Source organism: Belonocnema kinseyi, chromosome 2, assembly GCF_010883055.1.
Source record: "Belonocnema kinseyi isolate 2016_QV_RU_SX_M_011 chromosome 2, B_treatae_v1, whole genome shotgun sequence".
Classification (NCBI taxonomy): Eukaryota; Metazoa; Arthropoda; class Insecta; order Hymenoptera; family Cynipidae; genus Belonocnema; species Belonocnema kinseyi.
Window position 1 is genome coordinate 67,688,099 of NC_046658.1, and position 14,519 is coordinate 67,702,617.

A 14,519-nucleotide genomic window follows, 5' to 3' on the forward strand; every position below is an offset into this window, starting at 1 on the left:
CCCCCCCCACACACACACACACATGACGTATTTTGTGAATGGCCCCTAAGTAGTATGTACATTTTTGTGTCTAATAAAGGAAAATACAGAGATGCGTTCTATACAATAGATTCACACTATCAGTAAACTCACGCGCACCAATCGCGCGTTCAAGTCTCTGAATTTATATTTCCTGTCATGAAAATATTCTAATTGAAGAATCAGTTATCAAAACAATTTTTTAATAATGTTTTTTTATATTTTTGAAGGAATAATTAATAACCTCGACTTGCAAGCGTTTGAAATTTAAAACAAAAGATACGAACGATTTTGGATAATTTTATTAGAAAACGAAGTTAAATTTTTTAGTATCTAAGTTAATGCGCTAAAAATTAAACAATTTCAATGTTAATTAAAGAATCACGAAACTAGTACGATTTTAAATTCAAATTTCGAAAATAGGATAATGCCGAAACGTTCAAAATGGAATATTTTTAAATTCGAATATTGGTAATTGGGCCATTTATAATTCAGAGGAATTGAAATTGTGTTCTTTATAATTAAAAGCCTTCAAAACTAAATAATTAAAAATTAAAAACGATTGACTTTGTATAATTTGAAATTCAGGGAGGTTAAAATTGGACATTTTAATAGGGAAAACTATAATCTTTTAAAGTCAAAGCTTTTGACATTCTAGAATTTTAAACTGTTATTAGATAATAAAATTAAAAAATTTTCTAAACGAAAAAATTAATTTGCATTATTCTAAAAAAAAGTACTCAAAATAAATAGGAGACATTTACAAAATACATGCCAGAAGTTCCTGAACAATGTATCACGTATTTTGTGAATGGCCCCATAGTAATTTAAATGGGAAATACTAAAAATGAACAAATTTCTAATCTGGAACGTTAAAACTTAAACTTCATTTAAAAAGAAAAAAGAAATGTTAGCAACCAAAAATAATGATATTAAGACTTTTATAATAAACACTTTAAAATTTCAATTATTCGAAGTAACTTTAAATCACTTAAAATTAATTGTTTTAAAATTACCGATTGTACTTTCGAAAATTCAACCAATTTTAATATTAAATTAAAACCTATGAAAGGGGGAAATTAAAAATTTAGCGTTCATCATGAAAATTCAGTACTCTAAAATTGTAATCATTTAAAATTACCGAATTTATCCATTTGCTGATGTAGCAATTTCAGATAGTTTAATTATCATCTTTTTCTGTTTTAAACTCGATTTTTTAATTTAAAATCTTCCTACAGAATTATTATTCATTATAGAAATATACTTTCTAATTAAAAACTTTTAAAAATTACAAATTGCGCGAAATATGAAATTCTAATGAAAAAAATGATTGTATAATTAAATTAATCGAGGCGAAACATGCTAAAAAATGTATTATCTATGAAATCATAGAAGGGTACCAACAATTGGGAGATGGGAGCAAGAAATGGTGCTCTTAACCAATGATTTGAGTTTTTTTTACTAACAAAAAAACATCATTATAATTACAAAGTTTTTAATATTCTATATTAATATTAATGAGAATTGTTAATGATTTAATAATTACGAAGGCTTGTACACCAGCTTTTAATAGTTATCAAACCCCCCGGAAATGACTTACTAAAAACATGGGAAATTACCTGTTAACGTGATGGGTTGCATGGAATTTTGAGATGTTTGGGCAGCAGGGATGTGTATAACCTGACCATTCGCCAATTGACTAGCGTCGATACTAGTTAGCTTAATATCACCGTCTGCCGACTCAGGCGCCCTCGTTATCGTCGAGAGCGTCTGTACCTCTATTTTTTGGCCGTCTTTCGTCGTCAGCACATTCGTACTATTACCAACTGGTCTTCCTAGTTGTCCAAGTCCCACAACCTGATGACGAAAAGACATAACATTTAACAAAAATTCACAAATAAAAATCGAACTTTTTTCCCAATGGATTTATAAAGATTTTTTGTTTCATTGCGTTTTAAATATTTTCTTTGATTCAAAAATGTACCTGAACATTATTAGGACCGCTCACACTCGAACTCCACGTGGAAACTGTCGAAGCTGGAGTCGAAGCCGAAGCTTGCTGTGCTTGTTGGACTTGCTGCTGCTGCTGTTGCTGTTGGATGACTTGTTGAACTACTTGCTGAACCTGTTGCTGCTGCTGTTGCTGAGCCTGTGCTTGAGCCTGAGCCACTTGTTGCTGTTGTTGTTGAACTGTCTGAACTACTTGTTGTTGCGTTTGTTGCTGGACTACTTGTTGTTGCGCTTGTTGCTGTGCCACTTGCTGAGCAACTTGTTGTGCCACTTGCTGACCCTAAAACAATTAAAAGAAAATTCATTTGATTCTAGCTTAAACAGGGTGCCTAGCAATTCTTAGAAACAAAATTCAATGTCATTAAAAAGTTTTTTAGATCACTTTTGTGCACCAAGTAATGAAACAAAACTTCTTTTACACGTATAAAAAATAAGCCATTGAATTTTTTTCCGGGCCAACATTTTTATTTACCAAAAACATAACTACAAACAAATGAACTCCTAATTGTTTGCAAACTCAAGTCGTCGAATGAGAGCTAGATTACGTCATGACCACTGACTATCGTACTGCATAGAAGTATCTAACATAGCATATGACTTATAAATAATATGGAATAAAGAATAAACTAAAATGAATGCTGAGGCGTTTAATTATTTGGTTAGATTATAGAATAGCTGGTACCGCCCTTTATATCATGGAATTTTTTGTCCAAAATAAAAGTATTGGAACATGGAATTGAAGCAAATTTGAAGCGATTCTTTAAAAGAAAGCGTTAAAATTAATGTTAATTGCATTATTATAACGTGTCAAATATGGGTCTACCAAAAATTTGAATTTGTCATATTCAACTTGTCATTAAAGTGTTTTTAGACATTCTTTCTGAGACAAAGAGTATATATACGAAAAATTTTAATCTTTTTAAATAAAATGGAACATATTTTGTGAATAATTTTCATCAGTATAACCCATTATAAAAATTTCATTTGTAATTTTCTAAAGTAGGAAAAAGGGTCGAGGTGCTTTAGAATTTTAAACGACTCTTTCTTTAACAACTCTTTCTTTTTTTTGTAAGTAAAATAGTGTATATGAACAAAACAAACAGCAAAATATGTCAAGATATGTAAATAAAAGTTTAAATTACACTTATTTATCACTTTTTACCTAGCCGGGAATTTTAAAGGACTTAAACGGTAAGTTAAATACGGCAAATTCAAATTTTTGGCAGACCCATATTTGACACGTTATAATAATGCAATTAACAATAATTTTAATCCTTTCTTTTAACAAATCGCTTCGAATTTACTTCAATTTCATGTTCCTATAGTTTGATTTTGGACAAAAAAATTCCATGAAATAAAGGGCGGTACCAGCTATTCTATAATTTAACCAATCATTTAATTTAGCAAATTGCATGAATTTTAGGTAATATAATTTTTGAATACCGCATGAAATTCTGAAAATTTTAGAGAATTTAAATAAATTTTTGAATACTTAATTGTTGAGACATTTTTTTTGTAAGAAAAGTATTAAAGTCCCGATTCAAAAACTCTGTGACCTTGAAACGTCACGTCCGAAGAACCACCGAATCAATCAGAATAACGATCCATTGACTAACGAAGTATCTAACAGATATCTAGCGAAAATTCCATTTACAATTTCTAACAGAGGTATTGGTTTATTAAAATTTTTGAAAAGCAGCAGCCGTAACTAAATATCGCTAAAAAATACAATTGTGCGTAAAATATAAAACCTAAAAAATATAGTAATGAATAATATCATTCAAGTCCGTGAAAATAAGACGTTTCCAAAGATACGTCAAATTTTTGTCAATCATATGTTCGGAATCACGAGCACATGTTAGTCGGATCTTATATAAAAAATGTTTTGTACCTGATTGCAAGTGTGATAATAAAGATGCAAAGATTATCCACAACAAATACTTAAAAGGTTGCCTATGGGCACCGAACTGAGAAAGAAATGGGCCGTAGCCGTTGGAAGAACCGGGAAAGTGACTAAGTTTAAGCCAAACTTAGGCGTGTTTTGCTTTGAAAATCATTTCATTATAAGTAATTTTAATCTTAAACTTTTAATTTTATAGTAAGTATGTATAATCTAATCCAGGTTTTAGTCAAATTCTAGGCATTTGGAAAATCCTTCAGGCCCTTTTTTTACTTTTAAAACACGCTTCAAAAAATAAACTAAACAATAGGTTATGTTCACTGTTTACACATTAGATCGCTAGCGGCCATATTAGATTCCCTCACCGACCGGACAACCACGCTACTCAGAATGAAGTACTTCCGAAATTCCGCTGAACCAATGAGATTTTCCCGCAAAAATTCAAAAAGTATACTTTTTACACACTAAAAAAACTGAAACTTATTGCAAAAAACTTTCCTTCCGTATAGTTACATTATTTTCTTAATATTCTTTTAATTTTACAAAGGGGGAAAAAATATTTGAAAATATGCAACAACCTCACTGTCCTTAAAACCAACTGATGTCTAACCCAACCTCAGAACAAAATTTGCTAATCGCTAACCAGTTAGAGGTAATTAAATCATACATTAAAGAATATTACTAAAAACAAAAACACCGTGTGTTCAGGATGCAATATTTGAATATACATTTTAATTAAGCTAGTTTCCGTCTTATTAGAGTTTAAAAATCCGTTCTATGGACATGGCACTTTCTAATCCTGAAACTGAATTAAAATCTACATTTTCAACTAATTTTTTTAAAATGATTTTTAAGTTGAGTGCCACAAAAAAATATATGGATTAACATAATTTACAATATTTAAAAAAGGAAAATACTATTTATTCAATAATTTCAAATAGATGACAGAGTGCCTTGAGATCACTTTATATTGTCTAGTCGTCCGCACGAAAAGTGACCTTATGGACCCCAAAAAAAGCAGAAATGCGATAATAAAAACCGATTATAAGGACCATTTTTGTGCGAACGCCCAGATATATACCATAATCAACAAAATATAAATGACGTATACAGGGTGTCTAATAAAATCCTGGAAGAAAACTTCCTGGCAATTCCATGTTTTTTCGGGATATACTTTTTCACAGTACGGAGCAATAAAAATATTTTCCTTTTTTTTAAATCATTAACTCGGAACATGTATACAGTTTCGCGAGTTTCTAATAAATAATGTTTTTTCAGTTTTCAATTACTCAATTAACATGTTTCATTTAAAAAGCGTTGACAACGTATATTACAAGATATTCTTAAATATATAAACACCAACGATTAATTGAAAACATTAGTTTCTTGAATTATTTGTCTCTAAAGTACCAAGTAGATGAATTTTGAACTACAAAATATCAGTTTTCTACCAAAAGGGGATTAGTTAAATACTCAGTTAAAACCACTATTTTTCACCAAACTGATGAATTTTAAATTAAAATTACAAATCTTCAACTGCAACAGATAAATTTTAATTTAATTTTAATTTAAAAAATGAAGTCATTTGAAAAAACAATTTTCAATAAAATAGTTAAATTTTTTATCAAATTGATGAATTTTCAAGTGTAATGGTGAATCTTCACTAAAATAGTTGAATTTTAAACCAAAAATATGAGTTTTTAATAAAATTATGGAATATTCAACTGGACGAATAAAATTTTCAAGCAAAAAGAGAACAGATTAATTCTCTATACAAAAATATTTTTTAACAAAATGCATGAATTTTCCATAAAATAGTATAGTTTTTAATTAAAAACTATCAATTTGCAAATACAAAATGAAAGTTACATTTTCAGTTTAAAAAAGCGAATCTTCAACCATATAGTTCAATTTTCAACTAGAAAATATCAACTTTCAACCAAAAATGAAATAGTTGTATTTTTTTTAATAGTTACATTTTCACACAAACTGATGTATTTTCAACCAAAATGATCAATCATCAACTTGAATAGTTGAATTTTAAACTAAAAAGATGTATTTTCAACAAGAAAAATTAATTTATACCAACAAGACGATTTTCCAACTAAAAAAGATTTTTAAAACAAAAAGTGAATATTTAAATTTAAGTTAAAAAAAAAAGTAATTTTAAGCTAGAGATGAATGTTTAACCAAAGTGTTGGAATATTCAACTGAAATAATTATATTTCCAGTTTAAAAACAAAATAATGAAAAAATATAGAGTTTTTAACAAAATAGTTGAAGTTTCAACTGTAATAAATAAATTCTCAAGAAAAAATTAACTTTCAGCCAGGAAAAATCAAATTTTCAACAAAACAGCTCATTTTTCAGCCAGAAAGATGAGTCTTTAATTAAAATGATGAACCTTCAGCAACGAAAATTAGTTTTTAAGAAAATAATGTAATATTCAAATAAATAATATAATTGTAATTCCAAAAAAGATGAATTTTGAACGATAAATATAGTAGCTTATATTTCAATTAAAAAAGATTACAAAAAAATCAAAAACCGTTTAATTCAACCAACAAAGATGACTTTTCAACATTGATTGAGTTTTTAACCACGAAAAATTTTTTTGCCAGGGGAGAGAGAGAAAATATTTTTAAAAAAACTGATAAATTTCCAACAAAATACATGAAATTTCAACGAGATACTTTAATTTTTCACTAAAAATTACAAATTTTTAACTAAAAATAGAATAGTTAAACTTTCAGTTAAAAAAATTAATTTCAAACAGAAAAATACGAGTTTTCAACAAAACAGTTAAATACAGTAATGTAAAGCTACTTTTTAAAACAGAATTATATTTTTTGAATTTTCTATTGTAATTTAAAGAAAATATAAGTACGTCCGCGAAAAAATTCCCTGACTAAACAAAATCTCTGGCATTTTCAAGTTTTTCCAGGTATATCAAAATTTTCTCACAATTCCAGATACGTTAGACACCCTAATATGTCTAAACTTATAAAAAAGGTCAGAAACAATATTTCTTTTTTTCAGGCTTTCAAAGTTTCAAGATTTCTGGATCGTTAGGCACCCTGAACTAAATTAAATCCGCGGCTTTTTTAATTCTCGTTGGACAAAACGGCTATATAATCATAACGATTATATACTTACTTGTAAGCCTTGCAGTTGTGAAAGATTTGCAATTTGAACTTGCTGAAGTTGACCATTCGGTGTAATGATTTGGGCTACTTGAGGGAATTGCTAAAATAAATCAATCAAACCTTAATCTAGAGGTTTCAAAACTTTCTACTCTTCCTATTATTAGTTCCTTTAAATTATTTTCATGGATCAGCATAAATTATATACACTCCCGGTCAACGAGTATTGCCCACCTTGAGCGAAATTGGTCGAAATAGAAAGTTTTATATCTGTCAAAAATTCATATATTTAAAAAAACCCAACATGGTTTTCAAGTTTGATTCAATATCCCAAACAATAATTTGCGTATTTGTAGTTTTTTTAAATGAGTTCAAGATAACATTTTTTGAAAGAAAAAAAAACTTTTTTAAAGCAGAATATCTCAGAATCTATGCACCCTTGAAAAAAAAATCCAAAGAGAAAAAAAAATTGGGTTTACATGCAGAATGCGCTCATTATAAAGAAAATACAAATACGCATATATTTCGTTTTAATTTTTTTAAATCTACAGGTTCCTTCAAAAATTGAACATTGCATTTTTTTAAATACATCTATTTTTTACAGATATATAAATCTTTTTATTGCGACCGATTTCGCCCAGGGTGGGCAATACTCGTTGATCGGGAGTATTTGAGCTACTAAGCAACCAAGTCTTGACTATTATACCTGTGTAAGCTGAGGAATCATCTGCGTCGTTGGCATATTGAACACACTGGATAGAGCTTGCACTGGAAAGTGAACAGTTTGATAAACTGTTTGCCCATTGCTGGCAGTGACTGGGACTTGAACAGGTACTGTTTGCTGAAGCTGTTGCATCGGAAATTGCAGCGGTCTCACTTGAACACTTTGCCCTAAAACACAGAAAATAATTTTGGAATCTTTCCACTTCTCACAGAAAACGACAAAAGTGTGAGTTTAAACTACAAAAACAGAAGCGGCGGAGCCTTTTTCTCTAGGTGGGGACAGGAGAATAAATTTATAATATTTAATGGCACACGTTATATATAGTATAATAATATTATACTAAATACAAATTGTGGATAAATGAAAAATAAATAATAATAAATGCAGGTATAAAATTCATATTGTCAAATATTTCAATAATTTCAAAAATATTACAAAATTTTGAAAAAACATTTCGGATACACTTAAAAGATTTTACAAACACTTTAATCATTCCCCAAAGATTTCAATGATTTCTCAAAGATTTAACAGTTTTCAAATATTTCGGATAGATTAAAAATATTTTACAAGCACTTAAATTATTACCCAATGATTTTACAACGATTTCGATAATTACACAAATATTACCAAATGTTTAAAAAATATTTTTTTAATTTCGCAGACTTCTAATAATTTCAGAAAAATGTTATAATGACTTTAGAAACACTTAATTGATTTGTCAAAGATTTTGGATAAATTAAAAATTTTTTACAAAGACATTAATTATTTCCCAACGATTTCAATAATTTCACAAATAATACCAAATATTAAAAAAATATTTTAAACATTTTGCAGATTTCTAAAGATTTTGAAAAATTGTACGAATATATCAAAAAAATTTTAATGATTTCTCAAAGATTTTAGTTTCGAATATTTGGCAGATTTCAATGATTTCCCAAAGATTTAACTGTTTTTGAATATCACGCTAAGATTTTAGTTACATTTAAAAGATTTTACGAAGAGTTTAATTACTTTCCACAGATTTAAATAACTTCATAAATATCACCAAATATTTGTAATATTTCGCAAAATTCTAAAGTTTTTACAAAGATTTCTCAAACACTGCAATGATTTTTGAAAGATTTCACAAAGATTAAAAATATTTTGCTAAGATTTCACAGACTTCAATTATTTCATAAACATTTCCGATAATATTTCAAAGATTTTACAAAGACATCAATGATTTCCCAAAGATTTCAATCGTTTCGTAAATATTACCAAATATTTCACAAGTTTCAGATTCATTCGAAAAGGATTCTAAGGAATTCAGGAAGATTTCTCAAAGATATGAAAGGTTTCAAATATTTCACATAGATTTGGCATAGATTTAAAATATTTTACAGCCATTAATGATTTTCCATGGATTTCGATAATTTCACAAATACTACCATATATTTCTTCAAGATTTCACAAAGATTAGAATGATTTTCCAAAGGTTAAAAAAATGACGCAAGATATCGGATAGATTTAAAAGATTTCTACATTTAAAAAAATATTTCATAAAGATTTAAAAGATTTTATAAATATTTCGAATATTTTACAAAGATTTCAATGACTTCCCAAAGATTTCAAATATTTGGCAAAGATTTCGGATAGATTTCAGGTAGATTTTTGGAAGAATTTAAACGATCTGATGAATTTAATCATTCTATTTTAGAGGGGAGTAAAGCAACACTTTGCCCCTCGCTGGACAATTCCTGAGGGGGCATTGTCCCCTGTGCACCCCTAGGGCTTCACCGCCTGTATTAGGTATTTTCACTTCAGCCACCAGATAGCTTCACTTCGTACATTGTTGAGGGGGAAAACAAGGTACCAAACGTATGGGATTCAGTTCATTTTTGCCCTATTCTGCTAATATCTTTGTAAAAGCTCATTTTTTCTATATAAGTGTATTTGAAAATTAGTTTTCATTTTTTAATTACTATTTAATAGAATGATAAAATGACAATAATGATTATTAATTACAAATATATTACAGAACTAAACTTTTGTTCTATGCGTTTGATCCATTGTTTTCCCCTCAGATTTTAACAAAGTGAAGTTAGCTGATGGTTGAAGTGAAAATACCTAATAGGAAAATAATACAGGGTTCCTACAAAATCCCAATTTCGAAATTCCCTGACTTCCCCACTTTTATCTGACATATAGAATTTTATAACTTCAACTTAACGAAAAAACCGCGACTCTTTCAGGTTTTCCTTGACGTTCCCTGATTTTTCCCTGGCCGTTTTTACATTCCCCGATCTGTAGCAACCCTGCAATAGAAAATAAAAGACAAGAATCTCACCTGATGGCAACTGAACAGTTTGCCCGCCAATATTTTGAATTATCGACGTAGGGAAAACGCCAGGTCCTCTTAAGAGATTCAGTGGCTGAGGTGTAATGATAGTTTGTCCATTTGATAACTGAACTTGTTGACCACCAAGCTGCACTTGTCCTCCAGAGGTCGTGAATTGCATCGTCGGTTGCGTTTGATGATGACCAGTCATTCCTGACATTGCCGAATGAGGAATAAACAAAGCTTCCTGTCCATCAATATTCACAGTTTGCATTTGTGGGATCATACTATAGCTGAGTTGCTGTTGTTGTTGGGGCTGTTGCTGCTGCTGTGATTGCTGGGCTTGCTGCTGGTTCTGCTGTTGCTGAAGCTGGGCATGATTATTCATCAACTGGGCATTCTGAAAAAATATCGGGAAAATCCAGAAAATCGAGTCCAGTTAGAAAACAATTACAAGTCAGGAATCTTAGTTCTAACGGAGAAATATTTCCACTGATTGATTATATGTAACTGAATCTTACCTGTAAAAATTGCTGTGGCAGGGCCTGGACAGAAATGGTCTGTGCCCTCTGTTGATCATGTTGCTGCTGTTGTGTTTGTAAAGGCACGAAATTTTGCAACTGCTGTAGCGTGATAACTTGTGGTTGATGCTGTGCTTGTTGTTGAGCATCTTGTTGCTGTTGTTGTTGTTGCTGCAATTGTTGGAGGACATTGGCGCTTAAAAAGCGAATTTGAGGCTGGGCATTCTGTTGCTGTTGGTCCAAATGTTGCTGCTCTGACCCATCCTGCTGCTGGGATTGCAACTGCAGGGGATCATGCTGCTCGTCGATTTCGTCCTAAAAAAATATTAGGAAAATAAAAAATTGCAAATAATTTTATTATGAATATTTTCATTAGAAAATTCAAAAACTTTCTTGCGCAAGATTCAAAACGGAGAGTAGAAACCGAGAATATGAATAATAATGAGTAGTAGGAAATCAAATCACCTGATCGCCCTTGATCACTTCGGGACTCCCGTTCATTATGAAAACTGCAGAAAACAAAAAACAAGATCTTCTGGTTCTTCTTTCACGTTAAGAAGAAATAAATTTGAAGACATTCAGATACTAGTCGAAGAGAGGAGTTCCAAGAAAAATTTCCAGGTGGAAGAAGTCAGCCTGCAAATGAATAGAGTTTCTGAGAGTCTTTACAACCTGATAAAATTTTTAAACACCCATACGAAATTGAGAAAAACATTAATTGACGAGTAGACGATTGATTGTATTAGGTAAAACAATTAATGATTTTAAAGGAGGCAAATATCACAAAGTGAAATCGAGAGAACTGCGAGTTGCGTACAAGCCGAAAATAGTACAGAATAAACAGTCTCGAGAGTTTGGTAACCCAGGAATCTCGTGATCCAGGCTCCAAGTACCGCATTCAAGAAAATTCTGCATAGTCACAAGGTCTGGGGAGTGAATAATTGAATGAAAGATTAAATGCAATGGTCGAGTTGTAAAGTAGAAATTTGCCTTTGATAAGAGACAAGCTAGGAATCCCGACTCCACGTGCTTTCATGCACCTAATCTCTTTGGGAGACAAAGAAGGGAAGCAGGGCCCTCCTCGAGAACCCGAGGAAGGACCGCCTCTATACGCCCCTGTCAAAATGCTGCCCCACCCGCATTGGAAATAACTTCTCGGCCGCGATAGCTCCAACCTCGACAGAGAGAGAGAGCCAGACAAAACAAGGAGAGAAGATAAAAAGAAGAGGGATGGTAAAATAGGGGGGGAAACGTGGGAAGGGAGAGAGACAAAATCGTGAAACCAGGAGAGAAAGCTTAAGTGTGTGGAACTCACACTCGCGAAATCGAACACGAGTTGCATGAGGCGAGGACACGCTCACCTCGCACCCGCCCACTCGCCTAGCTTGCGTCGCGCGGAAAGCCTTGCGATCCAGCCTCCACCCACTTCGCACATCGGACTCCACCTAACTCTCGGGCACTCGCGGACCAGCACGTGCTCTTCAATTGTCCACCTCCCGCCTAATTTACTATTTACTAGCTCAAAATTACGAATTTCAGATCGCTGTGCCTTGTACTAACCTCAAAATTATAGGATTTGAGTAAGGTTTTCGGTCAAAAGAAGGCAGTTGAAAGAATGTTCGGGGTTTCCTAACCTCGAAATTCAACAATTAAGGGATTCTTGATGAAAATTAAGACTACAGAACAACTTTGGAGTTGGCAAAACTTATTATACTTAAAGGGAACCTCAAAACTCGCCAGGGTCAGAGGTCAAAGTATTGAAAATATGCGTCAAAGACAGACCTTTGATTTTAGGGATCTTTACAGGATAATCACTTTACAAAAGAAATTTTCCGACCTGGAAGACTACATTTTACTATAGGAAGTAAGGTCAAACAAATTTGGGTAAACTTTTTCAGGTAGTAACGGGGATGAACAAGATAAAAAGACATAATAAACGAAAGACCTTGAAAATATGAGGAAATATTTGTCTCCTAAAAGTAACTTACCTTGGGTTCGAGCTTCGCCGCTGCCATCCTGGAGTCTGGTATGTACACTTTCTGCTCAAATTTTGAGGTTAGTTTCAAAACTGTGCACCAGAAACGTTATTACGCCACAAAGGTCACAAATTATAAGACCTGAAATTTGACATCTTTCCCGCTTAAAGCAATTATCAATCAATTTTTTTCAGTCTCGAGAAAGTGGCACCCATTGGCGCGCCAGCGCAGAGTCCTCGACCCGCAAATGCACTCACTTCTAAATCCACGAATCGATAATAATTGTTTAAATCAATTCACTTTTTGACTATTGCACAAATATTCGAGTTCCTCCTGTTATCAGGAGACGCCTCCTCGAGGCCGAGCCTTCCTGGAACGGAGCTTCAAGATCCTTTTCCACGGGCGTTTCACGGCCGGAGCTATGTGGGATTCGGAGCGTGGTGCTCTTGTTGACGCGTCCCTCGTAGTCCAATCGCCCAAGTGCTTGGCCGGGGGCAGGCGGTTCGAGAAGCAGGGAATGGGCGGAGTTTCTGACGTCACGATATTCCCTCGCTCTTTTTCCAATCTGCGTATTTGCCGCAGTGTATCTCCTTCTAAGGCACAACTTTATTATTATTTCTAACTAGAATATTCAAGATCTCGCGTTCTTTTTCCGAAATATCATATATTATGCCACTCTCCATAATATTTTTGAAAGAAAAGCATGAAATCTTTATTATTCTTTTTAAAACATGTTAAAATTGTATCTTAGAAAAAGACAGACAGAGGCAAATGCGTGGATTGGAAAAGGAGCAAGGAAATCTCGTGACGTCATATAATCGCCCCCTCAAGTTTTAGAACCGCCTGCCCCCGATCGAGCACCTGGCGATTGGTTAAGGGTAACCTCTATAAAAATGAATCATCTACACCCCCGTTTAGAAGGGGTTGATTGGAGCGTATGGAATGACATTAGAAAACGGACATTTCAATGCCTTAGGGTTCGTCTACATAGTATACAACTCTACAATGAGATATTCGGAAATGTTGACGTTCGAGGCATGTGCGATTGTAGGTGTTTTGACGTAATTCGCACGTTGTTGTCAACTGTTTGAGGAGCTATGTATAAATTGCATAATGCAAATTCTCGCGACTCCCCACCACACACCCCTATAGAAAGCACTTTCCAGACTTTTCCTTTAATTTTTTACTATCTTGTAACAATAAACTAGATACTAGACCTCCCCCCATAAAATGTATTATGTAAGTTATGTATGATCACTGAGCAGTTTTAATTTTTCGAATTTTTCGTTTCCTCGCTGCGATAGTTGGTAACAACGTGCGTATGACGTCAAAACACGCACATACGAATCTCGTAGCTCGCGAAACGAAATTTCGTTTTTGTCCGAATTTCATTGAATACACTTTATTGTAAAATTTGTATTGTTTAAATAATTTTGAATGCGTATAAAGCTGAATAGGCAAATGCAATTTTTAATGATGTTTGGAGATAATTTCAGTTAAATGTTATCGTAAATTTAAAAGTATATCATTTTATGTTAGAAATAAACATATTGAAAATCACAAGAGCAAGGTATAACGAAATGCATTATATTGCATAATAATTATTTAAACATTGAAACCTGAAAATCAGTTTTACTTCCGACGATGCCAATCTTGAAGCACTGATGCAATCTTAGATTTTAATTAGATTTCCAGATCCATTTGACCATTTAAGATCGGTTAACGCATATTCGGCTTTTTCTCAATTATACAGAAATTATACCTATCATTTTTTGGGGGATCGAAAAATCGCTGGCCAATAAAAAAAAATTACTGAACTCAACTTACTTCAAAATTTCTAAACGAAACTAGTTAGGAACGTAGGATTAATGCGTTATTTGGCATTTACTAAACTCCCGATATAAGAACGA

General features: G+C 32.2%; 1 protein-coding gene across 5 annotated transcripts in view; it reads right to left on the reverse strand.

The window, feature by feature from the left end:
• LOC117166839 (putative uncharacterized protein DDB_G0271606) overlaps positions 1–13,080 on the reverse strand; it is a 20,138-nt gene extending 7,058 nt beyond the window's left edge. For 3 of the 5 annotated variants that reach the window (XM_033351179.1, XM_033351178.1, XM_033351182.1), the window contains exons 1-8: positions 12,622–13,080; positions 11,099–11,269; positions 10,634–10,948; positions 10,122–10,512; positions 7,778–7,962; positions 7,085–7,174; positions 2,003–2,308; positions 1,638–1,875 (exon numbers count right to left, since the gene is read on the reverse strand). In XM_033351179.1, the coding sequence (XP_033207070.1) occupies positions 1,638–1,875; positions 2,003–2,308; positions 7,085–7,174; positions 7,778–7,962; positions 10,122–10,512; positions 10,634–10,948; positions 11,099–11,134 (1,561 nt within the window). In that variant the 5' untranslated portion in view covers positions 11,135–11,269; positions 12,622–13,080. The remainder of the gene's footprint in view (positions 1–1,637; positions 1,876–2,002; positions 2,309–7,084; positions 7,175–7,777; positions 7,963–10,121; positions 10,513–10,633; positions 10,949–11,098; positions 11,270–12,621) is intronic. The other 2 variants (XM_033351180.1, XM_033351181.1) reach the window with 2 other exon arrangements.
• Positions 13,081–14,519: the final 1,439 nt, after the last annotated feature.